General features: G+C 42.2%; 1 protein-coding gene across 6 annotated transcripts in view; it reads right to left on the reverse strand.

Moving 5' to 3' along the window:
- The window catches only part of SRPK2 (SRSF protein kinase 2), a 244,718-nt gene that overhangs the window by 25,700 nt on the left and 200,688 nt on the right, over positions 1-18,330 (reverse strand). For all 6 annotated transcript variants that reach the window (XM_032402335.1, XM_032402336.1, XM_032402341.1 and 3 more), the window contains 7 exons: positions 17,681-17,768; positions 17,398-17,485; positions 14,544-14,650; positions 4,231-4,396; positions 3,050-3,075; positions 1,346-1,592; positions 193-675 (listed from right to left, as the gene is read on the reverse strand). In XM_032402335.1, the coding sequence (XP_032258226.1) occupies positions 193-675; positions 1,346-1,592; positions 3,050-3,075; positions 4,231-4,396; positions 14,544-14,650; positions 17,398-17,485; positions 17,681-17,768 (1,205 nt within the window). The remainder of the gene's footprint in view (positions 1-192; positions 676-1,345; positions 1,593-3,049; positions 3,076-4,230; positions 4,397-14,543; positions 14,651-17,397; positions 17,486-17,680; positions 17,769-18,330) is intronic.

Genomic DNA, 18,330 nt, shown 5'->3' on the forward strand with positions numbered 1-18,330 from the left:
AGGAAGCCTAAGGGGCACCGAATACATTTTAAACTACACTACTTATTCGGGAGTACAACAGTAATACAATGAGAACGGTTAATGTGTACATACATGACGTGACCACCTCCAGCCAATTCCCTTCACCGCGTGTGTCAAGGATACAATACCCGGGCCACTGAAAACAGACACCTGGTGGGGAGGGACACTTACTTTTTGGCAGATCTCCAGTGCTGGAGGCTGAAACCGTCCGGCTTCTGTCGTGGGATGGACTGCTTTCCTCAGGCTCGGTAAGTGGGGATCCCTCGGAAAGCGCAGAGCCACAAGCCACAGGTTCTAAGGGCCCAGAGAACAATGATGTGGAAAACTCTGGAAACTGTGACTCGGGAATTTTATGCCGTCCATTTGGCAATTCACCATTGAATTGTTCATAGGAGCTGCTATATGTGTAATCGCTTTCTGCATTTGGCTCATCAAGGTTATATTCCTCAGGATTTGGGCAATCTTCTTCTTCATCATCTTCATCATCCAGCTGCTGTTCCAGTAAGAACGGACCATTCTCAATATGGCCGTTGGTTTTGGGGGATTCTATCCACGCAGGGTCTGTGTTGGTCAGTTCCTGTTCAACATCATCTTCATCTTTCTCAGTGTTTTCTTTCTCAGTGTCTTCTTTCTCTTCCTGGTCCTCAGCCTCACCTTAAAAAGTTGATGGGTTAAGAATCAGAATGTGTCACTCTCCTTAACATGGCGGCACTAGGTACATATTTCCTCCAACAAGAGACAATTTTAAATGTGCTTAATTTAGGGTTTTTTTTCCCGCCTCAAGTAAGCTCTATACCCAACATGGAGCTCGAACTCATGAGCCCGAGATCGAGTCACATGCTCCACCGACCGAGCCAGCCAAGCGCACTGAATGTGCTTGATTTACGTACTACGTAAGTAAGATCTTGGGTTTTCTAAATCTTATTTTTCATTTAGTAAATAACTGGCTAACTCTCATTAGGAAAACACTAGATTTGGGGAGAAATGACTATTTATAAATAGAGCTGCCTTTCCACTTCCTCCCTCTCTTCTACAATCTTCAGAAAATGTCCGTGGGCACATTACTGTTAGGTTAAAGGTTAATTACAAAATAAAGAACAATCATTAGCAGGCTCGAGACATGGTGTTAGACGTTTTCCATTTTGAAATACTAACATATTTCTGGCATTCATTTTATAAATGAAGTGGCAGACGGTTTCCCACATTCCCCAACCAGGAGCCGGAAAGAATCGTCCTCACAACCGAAGCAGCAGCACCAAGTGAGCCTGTGTGGTGACCCGGCGGGCGCCCAGTAAGGAAGCTGCAGGACCCCGCGCAGACTGACCGTTGTCATTGGCAGGCTCGCCCTCGGCCGCATCCTCGAAGCCGGCAGCTTTGAGTTTCCCCTCTGGGCCGTATCCATCGTCCTGTTCATTGGAAGGTACCGCTGTTGTGATGTTTTCTTCTATTATTTTCCTTTCGGCTTCTCGCTCCAATTCTTCTATTTCCTGCAGGCGCTTTTCCAGTAATTCGGCCTGCCTTTTCTGCTTCTTTTTCAGTTTTTTCTTCTTGTTCTTAGATATTTTTCCTATCTACAACATGGTAAGAAAATACCACAGGTCAGCCGGCCTCTCGTGAAAGCACTACATAAGAATACAAGTGCTAGCGGCATGGCAAACACGGACAAGTCCTGGTTCCTCAGGGCCTATCTGTGAACACCGAATGCCCAGACACGAGATCCACCTCGTGCTTAGGGTTACAGTAAAACCAGAAGAAGCCTAACATCAAGTAAGGGGGCTACTAGCAGGCCCTGCCCGCAGAGGGACACACAGCTCCCATCCGAGAGGTCTGTTTCAACTTGACTTTAAGAATGGAAAATGCTGAGCCACTCCGGCCTTTAAGCAAGAAGCACCTCTTGCAGGTTTTGTCGCTCCTAGACCACAAACTAACGTATCTCCTCTCCTCTCCTCTCCGTCTCACCCAACTGTGCGCCGTGAAAGAAATGCCTGGTGACACGGGCGCACTGCCCTCACTGCTGGTCAACAGCACTGCCGGTGTCTGGGTCTCACACACCGAGCTGTTATCAACAGCCAGGACTGGAGAAACTGTCAGCAGTGAGCACATGAAGTCCAGGAATAAAAGAAAAAGCCACCGTCTCAGTCTGCCTCCGATCAGGCCGCGTGACTGGGTAAGGGCCGGCAAGGACAGCCTGCAGTCTTTCCACGGAATCAAGCATTGAAACAAGCTGCTCCAAGCACAGCAGGCCTGGAGGCGCTGACTCGGTCCCTCAGTGAGCCAGGCGGTGTAATTATGACAAGCCCTCTGGAACTGGGACTTTCATTCCAAAGCGAGGGCTGCTGGTAGCACACTCAATTTCTCAACATTTCCTTTCGAATGCTTCTGGCTCATAAAGCTCTTTCAAAACCTGTAAGTGACTCATCAGCTCAAGATATATATATAGATTCTATCCTCTACTGGAACTAAGCAGGTTTGGGGACACTGGGGTAAGATTTAATTCCAAGCAGCTTGTTTCATACCACAAACAGACAATACTCTTTCACATTTGACTACTGGCTGGAAAACAAATTTGAGTACAAGCTTCAGAAGAGTAGGTATCTTGGAGGCAAATCAGAACTAATGTTAAGTGCTTTATAATAATCACACTTCAAACTCTATCTGGATCACATCACATTTCACCAGACTCAGCCAACAGCACCCCAGAAAGTGCACAGGGAAAATGAAGATCAAATGTGGAAAGGCTCAAACTATTCCAACTCTAAAAAATCACTTCAACTTATTGAAACAGTCAGTCTTGTATATTCAAGGATACAGAGCATTTATAAGTATGCCTGTCTTTTATATTACTATGTAGTAAAGATCTACAACTGAGAACGTAACAAAAAAAGGTACAATCCATTGCCCCCAAACAACCTTAAATGAAAAACTGTTGCAGAAAGAAGCAGAGACTAATGTTATAACTTGAAAAGCTCGATAAGGAACAGTTGCTTTTAACATGAAGGTGAATGTAAGTGTACGTGTAAGTACTTACGGGTTTTTGCTGGGGAGCCGTACTCACTAAAACAAAATGAAACAAAATGAATGTTTAGAGGAAAACAGATCTGTATCTTTACACAGGTAATCTGAATTGTAAAATGAAGGTAATTATTGCCTTTTAATGGCTATCCAACTTCAAAATGGTTAAACATCAGAGCTTCTTAATCACAGAGATCTAAAGAAAGGTGACCCAACTCAAACAAATGACTGGCTCTGCAAAGGCAAAGTGGTAGTTGTTCATATGGAGCCATTTCTCTTATTTATCTAAAATTAAATACCCAAAGCATTGACTGATAACTTAAGAAAACGGAGAAGAGTTCACAAATGTCACAGTCATCTAACCAAATCAGTTTTGTAGACAATAAAATGAACAGTCTATATTAGGAGATGTACATCTGTGTTTGAAAACTATTTGGCAAGTCTACACAGCGGAAGTAAATAAAATATTCTAGAAATCACATGACCAGTCTTTGCCGGCATCAACAGCTTGACGGACTACAGGTCTCTGATCTAAGAAACACCCTACTGGTGGAAAACAAGACTAGGAGGTGGTGCCTCTCCTGAGAGCCGGGTCAGGCACAGGGCTGCAGCCCCTCAGCGGCACACTCGCCCGACGTGACACACTAGGGTGCGGGTCACGGGAAGAGAGGGCGAGAGTGGTCCCGTCACTGCAGCCGTTACACTCCATCAAAACCAGACGGAAAACTCTAGATACCAATACTCAAGGCATCTGGCCTTCTCCCACCCTTGGGTCTTTTGTAACTGATTCCAAACCCACCAGTTAGACTCAGACTGAGGAAGACTAACTGGAGACTAGGAAGCATTCTAACAAACCTGAAACTAGAGAAGAATTCTGAGGACTATAGGTCGGCTACAAGCAAGCTATTACTACGTTGTACTCCGCAGACAAGTGTGCAGGACAATGTTCCAGTGTAGATGAAGCAGCTTGTAAGATTTCAAACAAACTTTTAAGGAAGGACAAAGTTAAGTAACTCAAATATTGAAGCATAATTTAATTGGGGCATCTTCCTTTCCTTATTTCTAGCAATCAGACTCTTCCGAAAGTTCCTAATAGGTATACGTCTGACTCACCGAGCCAGGTGCCTTCGGTGGGCGGCTCTGCTGGCCCTCCCTGCCCCCAAACAAACTGAAACAAAGCCGGCTCAGGCCCCTCACCTGCAGACCCCGAAGGAGGAGGAGCACCTGCTTTCTGCCACTCGGTGGCCTCGGCTGCCATTCTTCTCACATACGCATCGTCCACACACATCAAGATGTTCTCCGGCTTTATGTCAGTATGAATGATCTTGCACTTACTATGCAGATAATCTAACCCCTGAAGGACCTGGTCATAGTAAAATCAAGAGAAGACAGGAGTTATTAATACCTTCGTTGTTCAACATTTGTAAAATAGGTAACATAATCACAAGGCACCAAATACAATAGACATAAAGGGTATTTAGTAAAAATCTCCCTCCTGCCCTGGGCCCCAGAGGAGCCCAGCACCTTCCCATAAGCAACCAATGTGCATCATTCTGGTGATTCTTTATGTTCATGGAAGCAAACACATCTGTACCTATACTTTGTTTATAACAACTTTATTGAGATGTAATTTACACACAATTCACCCTTTCCGGTGGACAATTCCGTGGTTTTTAGATGTGCACCATCACCACTATGTAAATTAGAACATTCACCCAAAAAAGAAACACCCTACCCACTGGCAGTCACTCTCCATCTTCTGTCAGCTCCCCAGCCCTAGGCAACCACTAATCTACTTTCTATCTCCACACATTTGCTGGTTCTGGACATTTTATATACCCGAATCATACAAAGTGGTCTTTTATAACTGGCATAATGTTTTAAAGGTCCATCCATGTGTAGCATGTACTTCTGTTCTTGTAACTGCCAAATAATATTCCACTGGATATGCTATATTTTGTTCAGCCATTTACCTGATGCATATCTGGATTGTTTCCCTTTTTGGTTCCTACAAATAATATTGCTATGGACATTCACATATGAGTTTTTGTGTAGACATACGTTTTTATTTTTCTTGGGTGTATACTGGGGAGGACAACTGTTAGGTCATGGGGTAACTCTTGTTTTATACAGCGGCCACACCTTGTCACATTCCCACGAGCAACATATGAGGGTTCCACCCTCCTTGTCATGGCCTACACTTTGTTATCTGTCTTTTTTATTTTAGTCACCCTAGTGGGTGTGATGTGTGATCTGCATCTCTGTGATGTCTAATGATGTGTATACATTTTTAATACTGCACGAAAGGAGGATTAAACAGCTGTGGAATCCAGACCACATGATAGCACTGAACTCAAAGAAATTGCTGAACTAAAATATCCACGAAAACAAAACCCACAAAACTTACAGAGTGCAGTGACCTAAATACAAGGCCACAGTATTTCTGGAATTATTTCCGTTAGAGAGGAATCTTTTCAATTCTTCCCATAAACAAAAATATATTTTTAAAATATTCCCATCATGCTCCTGTACATTAAAAATTCCACATGCTCAGTAAATATTAGCACTTAATAAATATCATCATACACTTTAAATCATTTAGGGGTCTTGTCCACAACAGAGAAGAAAGTGGGCAAAACACAAGCAGTAGACACATAATATGTATCCATTATATGTATTTCTAATTCTAGAAAGTTCTCAGCAACAGCCCAATGCTTCTGTCTACTGTAAATGGCTAAACAACCTTAACAAACAACAGCATTGGGAAATGAGTGGACAGAGGTTCCACAAGGAAAATGAGAAAAGGAAAACTCATCTCTTAAACAGGATGAAAATCTCTATACCCATCTAAAATAACTTTCCCTAGAAAGTATTTTTACATGACTTCAACTGACCAAGTATCAGTCAAGCTCCTGGAACAGGTCATGCACCTAATTCCAGGTGTCTGGCCTACAGCAATAAATGAAGCTCCTTGTCTCCTGGGGCTTATAGCCCCTATGTCCTCCAGAGAGCTTACCGTCTTATGCCAGGAGGAGGAAAGGGATTGGCCAAAAAGAAACCAAGATGAACCATGGGTAACAAACAAGTTCTTAGTAAGCACCAAAACAGTGAAACAGATAAAAAACCAGAAAAACAGAAGGAAAGGCACTTGTTTGTTTTTGCCTTAAAATTAATATTTAATGTTTGCAATAGTACTGCAATTAGAACTACTAAATTATGTTTAAAACATCAAAGGACCAGGAAGAAAGATTCATTAGACGTTTCCATAAAGAATTAGGTTATAATCCTGATGGGAACACAATCCAAGGGGCCTGTATGTTATTCACTGACATTCATGCATCTTCTTTGTTCAAACTGAAATAATATGGAGAATTTTTGTATCTGAATAACAAGAGAGATTCTGAGAATACAAGAAATTAATAGACAGGAACAGTAATGATTTCTAACCTATGGAGGGAAAGGAACAAGATTTTTGAGAAACTTTAAAATTATTCCAACTGAAATTGCATTTCAATTCTCAAATATTAACTCGAAGTAAAAATGTCAGTATCTTTTCACCACCATTTCATGCCTGAGTCACTCCTATCTTTCCACCTTAGCTCTTTCGTGGTGGTCAGGTTGTTTTACTGTGTGGGAGGCTACACAAGTAAGAGTTAATGTGATCCAGTATCCAAATGTGTTCATGAGTTCCCAATGAGAAGGAGGCACTTGAGATGAACCTAGTGTTCTCAGCAAGAAGTTAAGTTCCAGATTTTTAAAATATTTGCAATTGCATGTAACTGGGTTACCTTTCCTTAAGAAGGACAGCGTATGATGTCTGACGATGAACACAGTGAAAGAACTGACTGCTGAGACAAATTAAGTAAGTTAATTAAGATAATGCAAATCTTAAAGGAAAGTTGAGACACAGCACAGCGTGGTATTAAAACGCGGCCTTGGGATTCACGCCACTCCTAGACTGCTGCCAGATCATTCACTCACTGGGCAAGGTACTTACACTGTCTGAGCCTCCACTGTCATATTTTTAAAAAAGGGGAATATATCTACTAAGTAGAAATATGGTAAGAATTAGAAATAATCTATGGAAAATCTACAAAAAACAAGGTCTAGTTCACAGGAAGCTCAAAATAAATGGGAGAACTGAACTAAGTCAGAACACTTGTATTGACATTGACTAAGTAACTAACTTTGCTAAGTCACTTATGAAACTTCTCTGGGTCTCATTTCTCCCACCTATGAGTGGGCTATCCCTGATAAATTCTGTGGTACATCCCAGCAATGAAATTCTGATGCCATAATTTCTTTTAATTCTGAACTACAATTTTTTTTAAAAGTCTTTAGCTGTAGACTAAAAAAATGGTTATTTTGAAAAATGGCATTTCTGTTCTCAGCCAGTGAAGTTTAAAGCAATAAAGCAACCCAGAATCCAGAATAAACAGTAATGATGGGCAATCTCATAACCATTTATGCAGAGTAACTATGATGATGCACAAAAAAGAGAAAAGCGGTTTCATGCCCAAGGATAGCTCCCCTCTTGCAAAATCTGAAAAACAGAGTTAAAAGGAGCCTTTACTAATTTTCTGTGTTTCCTGCACTTGCCAGGCCCAGTATATTTGTCTTTCTTGCCTAAAAAAACATACTTAGCCTCAGCAGCAGGAGGCAGCAGAGGCTGCAGGGAGATCCTCTGCCTGCCATCGGCTTGACTCTACAGCGGCCATGAGGGCTGAGATCAGTGCAAGCACAGATGGCCCGGAGACAGGCCTGCACCTCATGCAGAGGCGCTCCTCTTGGATCACACCCTCAGAAGCAGGGGCCAGTTTTCTCCTTGTGAAGTCAGACGTGCAGGCTAGCAGCAGCTTCTCAGTGAAGGCAGAGACCAGGGCTGGGAGCCAGGAGCCCCCATTTCTGGTTCAGATACTAACTAGCTATGGCTCAGAGCAAGTCCCCTTCCCTGACCTCAAATTCATCTGTAAAATAAGAGGCTTGGTCAAGACAGTCTCTCAGGTTTCTTTCTGCACACCTATGAAGATGGCAGAGACCATCTATTACTAGTGTTAACAACATAAACCTACTCCTCTCTACCACAGCTTGCTACAATAGTTCCCGTGATCTTGTAGATACAAGAGGAGGAGTGAGTTGAGAGAACTGTGGGAACTTCTCTCAAAGATGTCTTCCGGGCCCTGCTCACCACCCAGAAAATGAAGCTTTCTCCAAAACCCTAAACTGCGAAGAGAAACAGAATGAGAGCAAATTTCTAAATTATTTTCTGACTCTGGTCACCACCTGGGGACTTTATTCCTCCCACACCTGAACAAAGGACACATGGCAAGGAGACCTGGCTGGCCTCTTACTCGGTAAGGTCTTATAATGTGGCATCCAGGGGAGCCCAACAGGCAGCAGGAGGGGCTGACCCACGCAGGAGCCCTTCGCCAGGATACTAACACCTTGTGCTGTGGAGGAAAGCACCAGAGGGGCTCTCCTCAAGCCCAGACACTTTCCTACTAGGAAAGCGAAGGCTCCCACTGGGTCTCTCTCCTCCGCTAAACAGACATGAGGTCAACCCTACAACCTGCTTCTGACAATTCTGACAATTAAACTGAATGGAGAAGTGTGGGAATCCCAGCTCAACGGAAGGGGGCAAGAACTGGATGTGCACGCACACAAAAGTTTCAGTGGACACTGTCCTTGTCTGCTTTACATGAAACAGGCTTCTGCTCCGGGTTCTGACTCGGACTACTGAGAATTCATGAGAAAACCCTGCAGCCGTGTTCTTCTGAACGCAGTCAGGAGGAAAGAGAAAGCCTCCGTGCCCAGCACGTAGAGGGCGCCGCGGAGCGCTGAGCTGGGAAAAGAGGCTTACCACATTTCTGAATTGAGAACCCAGCCTTCTGAAGAGAAGAATTCCAAGTTAGGACAGAACCATATGTACGACCACAATGAATATAAAAAATGTTTACCAACTTAAAATTAATCTTCTGTTCTATCATTGATTCCTGGCTCAGTGATCATGAATTTAACTGATAACTAGGAACAGTGACATAAATGAAATGGTAAATAGATACTCAGTGTAGACAAAAGCATTCAGTGCTAACAGGCGACTCAGCCTGCCCAAGCAGGGCCAGGCTCTTCGTCTGCCCCCAGAAGCCCTGCCCCACAGAAGCGGGGTGTGGAAAAGCACTGCATTTTACAAACTCCCTTAGCACACATTACCAATTACAAATCACTTAGTAAATAGCATTTAATGGCTATCCTTTCAAACAATCTAGTTATCAGCTCTACTATAAGGCAAAGAAAACCATTTACCACCACAGACCCACAAATGCACACTTTTCACAAACACATGCTATAACCTAAATGCTCCCAGATCTTTCCATGTAGACATTTCACAGGACCTTGCAGTTGAGAGCATGGGTTCTGGAATTATACCACCTGAATTCAAATCAGCGCGTTAAAAAGTGGGTATCAAAGAGCATTGTAAATGCTAGTGACAATCAGAGTTATAGAAAAGAGTAGTAAGAATTTAAAAATTCAGAGTTACAAGCTGCGACTGCTAGTTTTTCCAGTACTGCAGCAAAGTCACCAAACTCACGGCCTTGCCCTGACCAAGAGGCCACTTCCTTACAGGTTCCTGTAAAGGGCAATGAATTGAACCATAAAGTTTTAAAAAGTAAAATACCCTTTCAAAATATAAGCAAGTCAAAGCCACGTTTAAAGAAGAGCAGGAGCGTCTGAAGAAGCCCTACCTTTCATGCACCACAAATAAACACGGCCAACACTAGCAACCTGTTTCTTCTTCTGGATTTAGAAGTAAGAGCAAGACATGAAACAGACGTCACTAAAGCTGATTTAAAAAGGAGAAATGAAAGCTGGGGGGTGAAGAGACCAACATAAGACTCCACACCTGAGCCAGAGAAGCGGTCTGGGAAAGTCAGAGGATGCACACGGCATCCCAGACGCCACCAGCATGGCCCTTCTCCGACCCAGCACACGGTCACCAGGACTATAGGAGGACAGCTAAGAACTGACCAAGGGACTGAGAACAGTGCACGGCAAACCCTGAAAAGACAGATAATTCAATTATGTCATTACTTTTAAAATACAAGCGAGTGGTAATGTTGGTCCACGAGCCCATCAAATCAGAGAAAGTGAGCCATTTCATAGAATAAAAAGAGGAACGTATACTTCTTTCATTTTAGAAAAGACAACCTACCAAAAACACTCTTTGACCACCTCCAGCAGGAAGGAAGCTCCAAAGACACACAGGATTCACACACAGCTCGTAACTCCAAGAGCTCACAACGCAGGTGGGGAGACACACCGGCTACTTCACGCTGGTCACCTCGCTGGATGCTTTGTCATCAGTCCCTCCATGTTAATCTCCACAAATGACCTATTACCATCCCAATTTTACAAATGAGAAAACAGGCTCACAGAGGTGACATCATTGGATCAGGGTCACAAAACAGTAAGTGCCAAAGGTATAATATGAAGTGAAGCCTGCTGGCAGGGCACCTACCCCTATTCCGGTGGTTTTCCACCGGAGGGAATTCCGCCTCCTCAGGGACATCTGACAAAGTTTAGAGACCTTTAAAATGGTCACAACTGGGGTGGTGGTGGCTGATACAAGCATCTAGTTGGTTGAGGCTAGGAATGCTGTTGAACACCCTACAATACACAAGATAGGTCCCCACAGCAAAGAATTTTCCAGGCCAAAATGTCAACAGTGCCAGGGCTGTAAAACTGGGGTGTACATAGTAAGACGCTACGATCATCAGGAAAGGCCCAAATGGAGGCCGCAGCCAGACCGAGGAGGGAAGAAAGAGCATTCTTAACTGGGGTAGTGTGGGAAGGCTTCGTCACGGAAACAGGATTTTGGATGAGTCTTTCAAAGCATGGGTAGAAAAGAAAGGGTGGTATTATCAGCAGCCTAAGACAAAAGAAATGATCAAAGATGTGCAGCTAAAAAATGTGAGTTAGGTGAGTACTTTCTCTAAAATACCTACAAAATGAAACTAGTAAAAATTTATGAATAAAAAATCAGGTAAATCTGCATGTATTTATAAATGCTCGGGCATCTTTGACCACTCATAAGAGACTGGTAACTTGGTTGACTCTGGGAGAGAAACTGGGTACCTGAAGGACCTAACATTTCAGAACACTTACGTGCATTACCTATTTAAAAGATTAATGGGGAAACACTGACCTGCCAGGAGATAAAAGCTGAATCAGGGTCTGCAAGGGGAAATACAGGCTGATATCAGATGCGAGAAAACCTTAAACAGGTTCATAGGAAGAACAGTGATTTAGCTTTTATTGGACATTAGGCCAAGTACGATTCTAAAGGTATCATATGCTACTTGGCAAAATTGCTAAAGGTAAGCGCTCCAGAGCCAGATGCTCTGGGTATGAATGCCCCTTCCACAGCTTACTACTTTTTTAAAGTCACTTCCTGGCTGGAGGCAAGTTACTTAAACTCTCCCCACCTCCATTCCTCTTCCATAAAATGGAAGGGTAAAAATACCTATTTCATAGAGTTATTGTGAAGATTCAATGGATTAAAATTTGCAAAGTACTTAAAACGATGCCTGGCACATACTACGTAGCACTGAATAAAAATCTATAATCATCAACAGTAGCATCCCTTTACGTGTAACAATAATCAGCAAGGGAAGTATCTTTATTATTCCCGTTTTACTCATGATGAAACTGTGGCTTAAGGAGGCTAAGGAACTTAGCCTAAGTTCCAGCTAGAGAAGCGTACATCTGACACAAAACCCAAGCTTGTTCTCACCCCACATGTAGCTTCCTGAAAGCAAACATTAACCTTCAGACAACAGGCACTGCAAAGTCACTAAAGGTTTCTAAATGAAGCAAAGTTTTGTTTTGGAAGGTAACTGCCAATGGAAAGGAGAAAAAATTGGCACAAGGAAATGGAGTAGGATGAGCAGGCCTCTGGAAGAGAAGAGAGAAGCCCATGAAAAGGTACTGGCCGGAGGCGATAAAGGGTCTGAACTAAGGACGGTGGTGCTGGAAACGGAAAGATCAGGAATAGAAGGCAGGGCACAGGAGGGAAGGTGGCTAGGTGATTAGTGAGGCACGCCAAGTGACCGACGACAAGAGACTGGAACCGGCTCAGCCACACCTGACTTCGAAGGAAAGGGAGGCCACACAGTGACAGAGTTTTAGAGAGCTGGTCTACCTTGTCTGTTCTGGGAAGCACTGAAACTGTGAGGTCTATTAATAAAGCATCTTCCCACTATTACCTAGGAGTCAAAAATACTGAATCCACAGGCTGAATCCAAGGGAATGAAGGGAATTTCAGGGAATTACAGATTACTAACTGGGATAGACAACAATTTACTACTTTGAAAAGTTACAAGTTCAGGGAAAGAAATCCAAAATCGTTATTTTTCTTAAATAAAATTAAAGGTGGGTCACACTAAAAGCAAAAATTCTAAATATTGCCTACAATAATTAAGTACAGAAAATGAAAACTTCACCTTGAAATTTTTCTAGACCAATAAAGCACTGTAAGAGTTCTCAGTCCCCAAAGCACAGTGTGTGTGAATTACGCACTCCTTAAAATCATTTGTTCATTCAGCAAGGACCCATGAAAATTCCATTAAACTCCAAGAATTTCATTTTTAGATTTACACACACTTTCGTTTACTGAGAAAGCCTGCATTTTGTTTCCCTGTTCTGGAACACAAAGTAAGTATCAATGGCTCATCCGCGAGGTCACCTCCTTTCACGGCCCGGCCTGGGCTGTGCCGTGGTCAGTGACCTATGGTAAACACAGACATCTTTAAAGTACAGGGTTCCAGGGGACGACAGACCTATGTGATATACACGCGAGCTGGGGTTTCTCAATTTGCTTTTTGTTAGAATATGTAAATCTTTTCAGGATTTATCAGAGATAATTAAGACATTTTTTCAGAGTTTTTTAACAAGATGATTTTTAGAGTTCAGAGTTGCCACTAATAGCTATAAATACCAAAGTGTCACTTAGGGATCAAAAAACTCCAAATAAGGTTAATCGCCACCGTCCCCCCTTCCCCGGGCCCACATTAAAGGGAAATTGTTTTTTGGTTTGAGATATTAACCATGTTAAAATCATAAATTAAAACACTACTATCTAAAATCTAAAAGGGAACAGATATTATTATTAATCCAAAGCTGGCCACAAGTCCGCAAAGGGCATGCACGTGTACCCAACATAATACTGTGTATGGGAACAATATTTCACTGCATAAGCCAAGGCAGAGCGCCCTTTTCTCTTCAGCCTCTCTTTTCGTGTAACGTCTGTAATGTTAGAAGATAAGCTGCCAATTTGCAATGCAAAGAAACAAAGATAAATGGTGAACACTCAGGCTGACTAAACAATGCTACCTATATACAACTCCATAAGCAAAATCTAAGATGCTTTCACAAACCAATGTAAGCTCCAAAATCTTTATAAATGGGTTTAAAAACCTACTCATATGCATGTATGCAAATACTACACTACAGTTGTTAGGAAGGTTCTCTTGTAGGCACCCATCTCTTGAATTCACAATTCTTTAACTGTGAATCATTCCCTGATTCTTTTCCTATGTAAGAACTGTAGACCAGGGCCTATATTTCAGGTCTGGAAACCCCCCGAGTAGGTCTAGCTTAAGCTCTGGGCCTAGGGCGCAAGGGATGGGTGCCCAATCACCTAATCCTCTTCTCAAGCAAACCAAACAACCCCCCTGATATATTATGTACTCTGCAGAATTATCCACAGCAATTGTCCATGATATCAGAACAGGTAATTCAGAATAAGTCATATCTGCAACTTTCCTAATGTAGGCTATAAGGGCAATGAGGAATACAGACGGATGTATTCCATGCAGAAAATTGAATCTGGTAAATTTTCTAATTAGGAGATCTTCCATATGTGTATACTTTCATTCTATCAACACTTGCTGGAACATCTTCCCTGAACCAGACCCCAGCTAAAGGTTTTCTTTTGTCCAGGCAACTGAACAGAGTACAAATCTAACACAATACTCCCTATATAATTTCAACATTCCTCATACTATCTTTCATTTAGCCTCCATCCAAAGATACACAGAAAGAGTAAACAAACACAAATTACCTATTTCTTCTGAATTATTTTCTAAGGAACTAAGTGGGACATTTCATAGTAATGATATTAGATAAAACAATTTCTCAGTATGCCATTTTACTTACCTTAAAAAAAGGTCAATACATCAAAAGAAATGCAGGCCTAACATTTACATACTGCCCTCTTTACAAGACAGAATGGCATATAATTAAATAAATATAAAGCTGATGTAACAAGTTCAAAATATTATGCACTGTAATATACATGTATATATTTGTAAAACAGGGATTATATTTATGTGTGTGCATGTGTGTATGCGTGTGTGTGTGCGTGTGTGTGTGTTTGTATTTAAGGACAGGAATCTTCGTTAAAAGCTAGCCAATGAGGTACTGGCGGGCGGGGGCTGCCCTCACATCCTCACCTGTCGAATGATACTCTTCACACAACGTACTGGGAGGCCTTGGTAATTGGACTTGATGATCCACTTGAGGAGATGGTGGCCGAGTACTTCGAAGACCATGCAGACATCTGGGACATGGTTAAGGATCATTTGCAGATACATTTCCTGGAGTGATACAATTACTCAAAGCAGCATCTTTGTGGCACTTGGCAATTTTTTCTTTATAAAATGCAACATCACGGGGCACCTGGGTGGCTCAGTCAGTTAAGTGTCTGACTTGGTTTCGGTTCAGGTCATGATCTCAGGGTTGTGAGATCGAGCCCCACATGGGGCTCCGTGCTCAGCATGGAAACTGCTTGGGATTCTTCCTCTCCCTCTCCCTCCCCTGCTGCCCCTCCCCCTGCTTGTATACACCTGCATGCATGAAACTCTCTCTCTCTGAAAACAAAAAAAACAAAAACAACAAAAACAACAAAAAAAATACTTTAAAATGTTTAAAATGCAATGTCACTATTACCAATAATACCAGAAGTGGTCATGTGCTGTTTGTCACCAAAATCAATAGATCTAACATTTACTAAGTACTTATATCCTATGTGTTAGTCAATGTATGCTCGTCAAACAATGTGCCTACCCCCACACAGAAGCGACCACAGTGAACCCAGGAGCTGGAGGAGCTCTCCGGCGTCACACAGTCCCAAGGTGGCTGGGCCATGACGCAACCCCGCACCGCCCCACACTCTTGCTCATTTCAATACCCCCTCCCTGATAATCAGCCGTAATGAAAGTGAGCAAGGCTGAAACCTCATAAAAACTGATGGCGGGCGTGGGGCGGGGGGACGGGACACCCCAAAAACCCTGTCTTACGTGTCCTCCCTGCCTGCCTAAATTCAAAGCCATGAAACACTTTATAAAATAAAAATTTACAAGACACAGTGAAGATATTTAATCTTTTCCTTCAATAGTATCTTTCATTGCAGAACCAGATCAACTTCAATACTCTAAGCAGTTTTCAATAACATAGGATCACAATATAAGACATGGCACTTAAGACCCACTTATAATAATGAAATCTTAGGAATCTGGGTTTTGTTTTTTTTTTTTTAAATAGAAATTCTACTATGACCCACCGAAGTCCATCATACAAATATATTCATGTTATCCATACAGGAAGATTTAAAACGGCTCTGAAACCTCTTGAGAATACATCGTTCATCCCTGGAAGCCTACAGATAGGCCATTAAAGCAGGTTAGTTGATTTAATATTTTCTACAATATCTGGATCTACCAATCACATTATCACAATAACTGTTCCTTTAAATATTTTTAATGAAAAATTTTTAAATATTTTCTACAATGTTGGAGAACATTATAGACTTATGCATAGATAATCTAAAGCCAGAAGTTTCTATTTCCCAAATCATTATTTAAAAAAGGCAAACTAAGGATTAAAATTAGTAAAAGACAGTCAAAGGCCAAGATTTCTAAATTATGACCTAAGTCTCCTTCAAAGCACTGACCACCTGGACCATAATGGTTTCCTAGCATTTTATTTAATGGTAAAAACAGCCACTGGAATGTATATATCCCAAACACTCCATTTACCTATAAGTCAGGTAGTTTCTCCAAAGAAACCCTGCCAGCTACCCCAACAAACTGCCTTACAGAACTGATCCAAGAAGAGGGGCCGCCCTGCCCGCCCATAAACAAACAGACTCACCCGGAGACCCGGGCAGAGGACCAGCTCTTTCTGTCTATGGAGGTTGGGGGGGGGGGGGGGGGGGGACACCGGCGCCTGAGTTACTCGGTTGGTTGAGCATGTGACTCTTGATTTTGGCTCAGGTCATGATCTCAGGGTCATGAGACTGAGCCCTGCGTTGGGCTCCGCACTCACTGGGGAGTCTGCTTGAGATTCTCTCTGTCCCCCTCCTCTCAATCTCGCTCAAAAAATAAATAAATAAATCTTTAAAAAAAGCGGGGGCGGGGAATGCACTCAGCAACTAGCAGAAACAGTCTTGAGACAAAGGGCAGGATGCCACCAGCAAGCACGGGCACTTACCAGCAGCCTCCAGTCCAACCTCTAGAGGAAATACAGAACCTCCTTCAGACATACAGGGTGTGAAGGAAGTGCCTCTCCAGGGATTAGGCTCAGGAGATGCAGAAACAGGGTGCCATTCTAGGATGTGAGCTGGGAGAAGGCTTTGTCCTCAGGCTTCTGGAGCTTGAGCAGGTCAAATACCAAAATGAAGGATCTGTTCCAAACATGGTAAGAAGGAGAAGACCCTGGCTCTTGACACACTGATCTTTTGCTCCTTGTAATCTGCGAAGAGGACTGTGACTCATCTTTCTCTGCCCTTTCCTTACACATATGTAAGGCACTCCCCAGCTTGATGGTGAAGGTAGAGGGGCTGTCTGTAAAGAGCCCAGTGCCTGCACAAGAAGGATGCTAAAGATGCTGTACTACCTCAGAGAGATGACACAAGACACTGAAATGGACTGGCGGGAATTGGGGCATTTTTTGGCATACCATTTTATAACACTCTGTAATAATACTAGAGGCTTTATGTGGACACCGATCTAGCAGAGCAAACAGAAGTTTAAATAAGCTTGAAATATTTCCATATTTTTTTAAAGATTTTATTTATTTATTTGAGAGAGAGAGTGCACGAGAGAAAGCACAAGTGGGATGCGGGGAGAAGGAGAAGCAGGCTCCCCCCTGAGCAGGGAGCCTAATGTGGGGCTTGATCCCAGGACCCTGGGATCATGACCTGAGCTGAAGGCAGACACTTAACGACTGAGCCACCCAGGAGCCCCTATTTCCATATTTTACAACTAAAAAGTCATTAGGAAGCAAAAGAACTGTCAATAAGGATACGTATTCCATTCATGCCTGAAATCTTGAAGTCATCGATTAACTGTACTACCATGTCTTTATTTGGGTCAGTGGGATCACTTTCTCGAACCTATGGAAAGAAAAATTAATTCAAGAACAGAACCATTAAGGACTGAAAGTCATTTCCATTATAACCAGCCAAAAACATTTTAGTAGAAGTGATGTTTTTAAAAATAAAAGATTCAGTATTTGAACTTAAAAATTCCTCTATAAAATTTTAAGTCATTAATTTTTCTTGCATTATTCACATTTTCGTAGTACTTACACATTTGAGCAATTTTATTTCATCCAAGGCTGTCTCTGTATAATGCTGGGCACTTTTTACAACTTTCATTGCAACAAATCTTTTCCCCCTTTAAAAAAAAAAATGCGTATTTTTAATATTATCAGCAAAAGCGATCATTATAATGAAATCTATTCAATAAACAGAAACTTATAATAACCTTTCCTTTAAAATAGTACTTTTCCAACTGTGTGGCCACAATTAAGCAAGAGGCTAATGGATCAAAACAATCTTTTTGCTTTGTGTTTGTTTTTACCTAATAAAAACAAGGTGGACTGGAAAAATGTCAGAGTTCATCACATAGATTAAGGGTAATTCTTATTTTGTAACACTTCTGTTTTAGTACATACACATACACACCATATGTGTATGCGTCCTGGGTAGCAGCGCAGTTTCATACTATGGGGTCATGACTTTTCTTTAAAAAGTCAGAAACCACTGATTTTAAAGGCCTAAACATGATTATTTTACATATGAACATTTTTCTGATATGGATGAATTACCACAAGAACATATGTCTGATATAATGCTATTTCAATGAATAAGCTTCAGACATAAAAGCAGAAGAAAGTTAATGTATTAACAGACAAGTGAACTTCAAACTGGCGGGGGGGGGGGGGGGGGGGGGGGGG

Source organism: Phoca vitulina, unplaced genomic scaffold (assembly GCF_004348235.1).
Source record: "Phoca vitulina isolate PV1807 unplaced genomic scaffold, GSC_HSeal_1.0 scaffold4, whole genome shotgun sequence".
In the NCBI taxonomy this organism is placed as follows: Eukaryota; Metazoa; Chordata; class Mammalia; order Carnivora; family Phocidae; genus Phoca; species Phoca vitulina.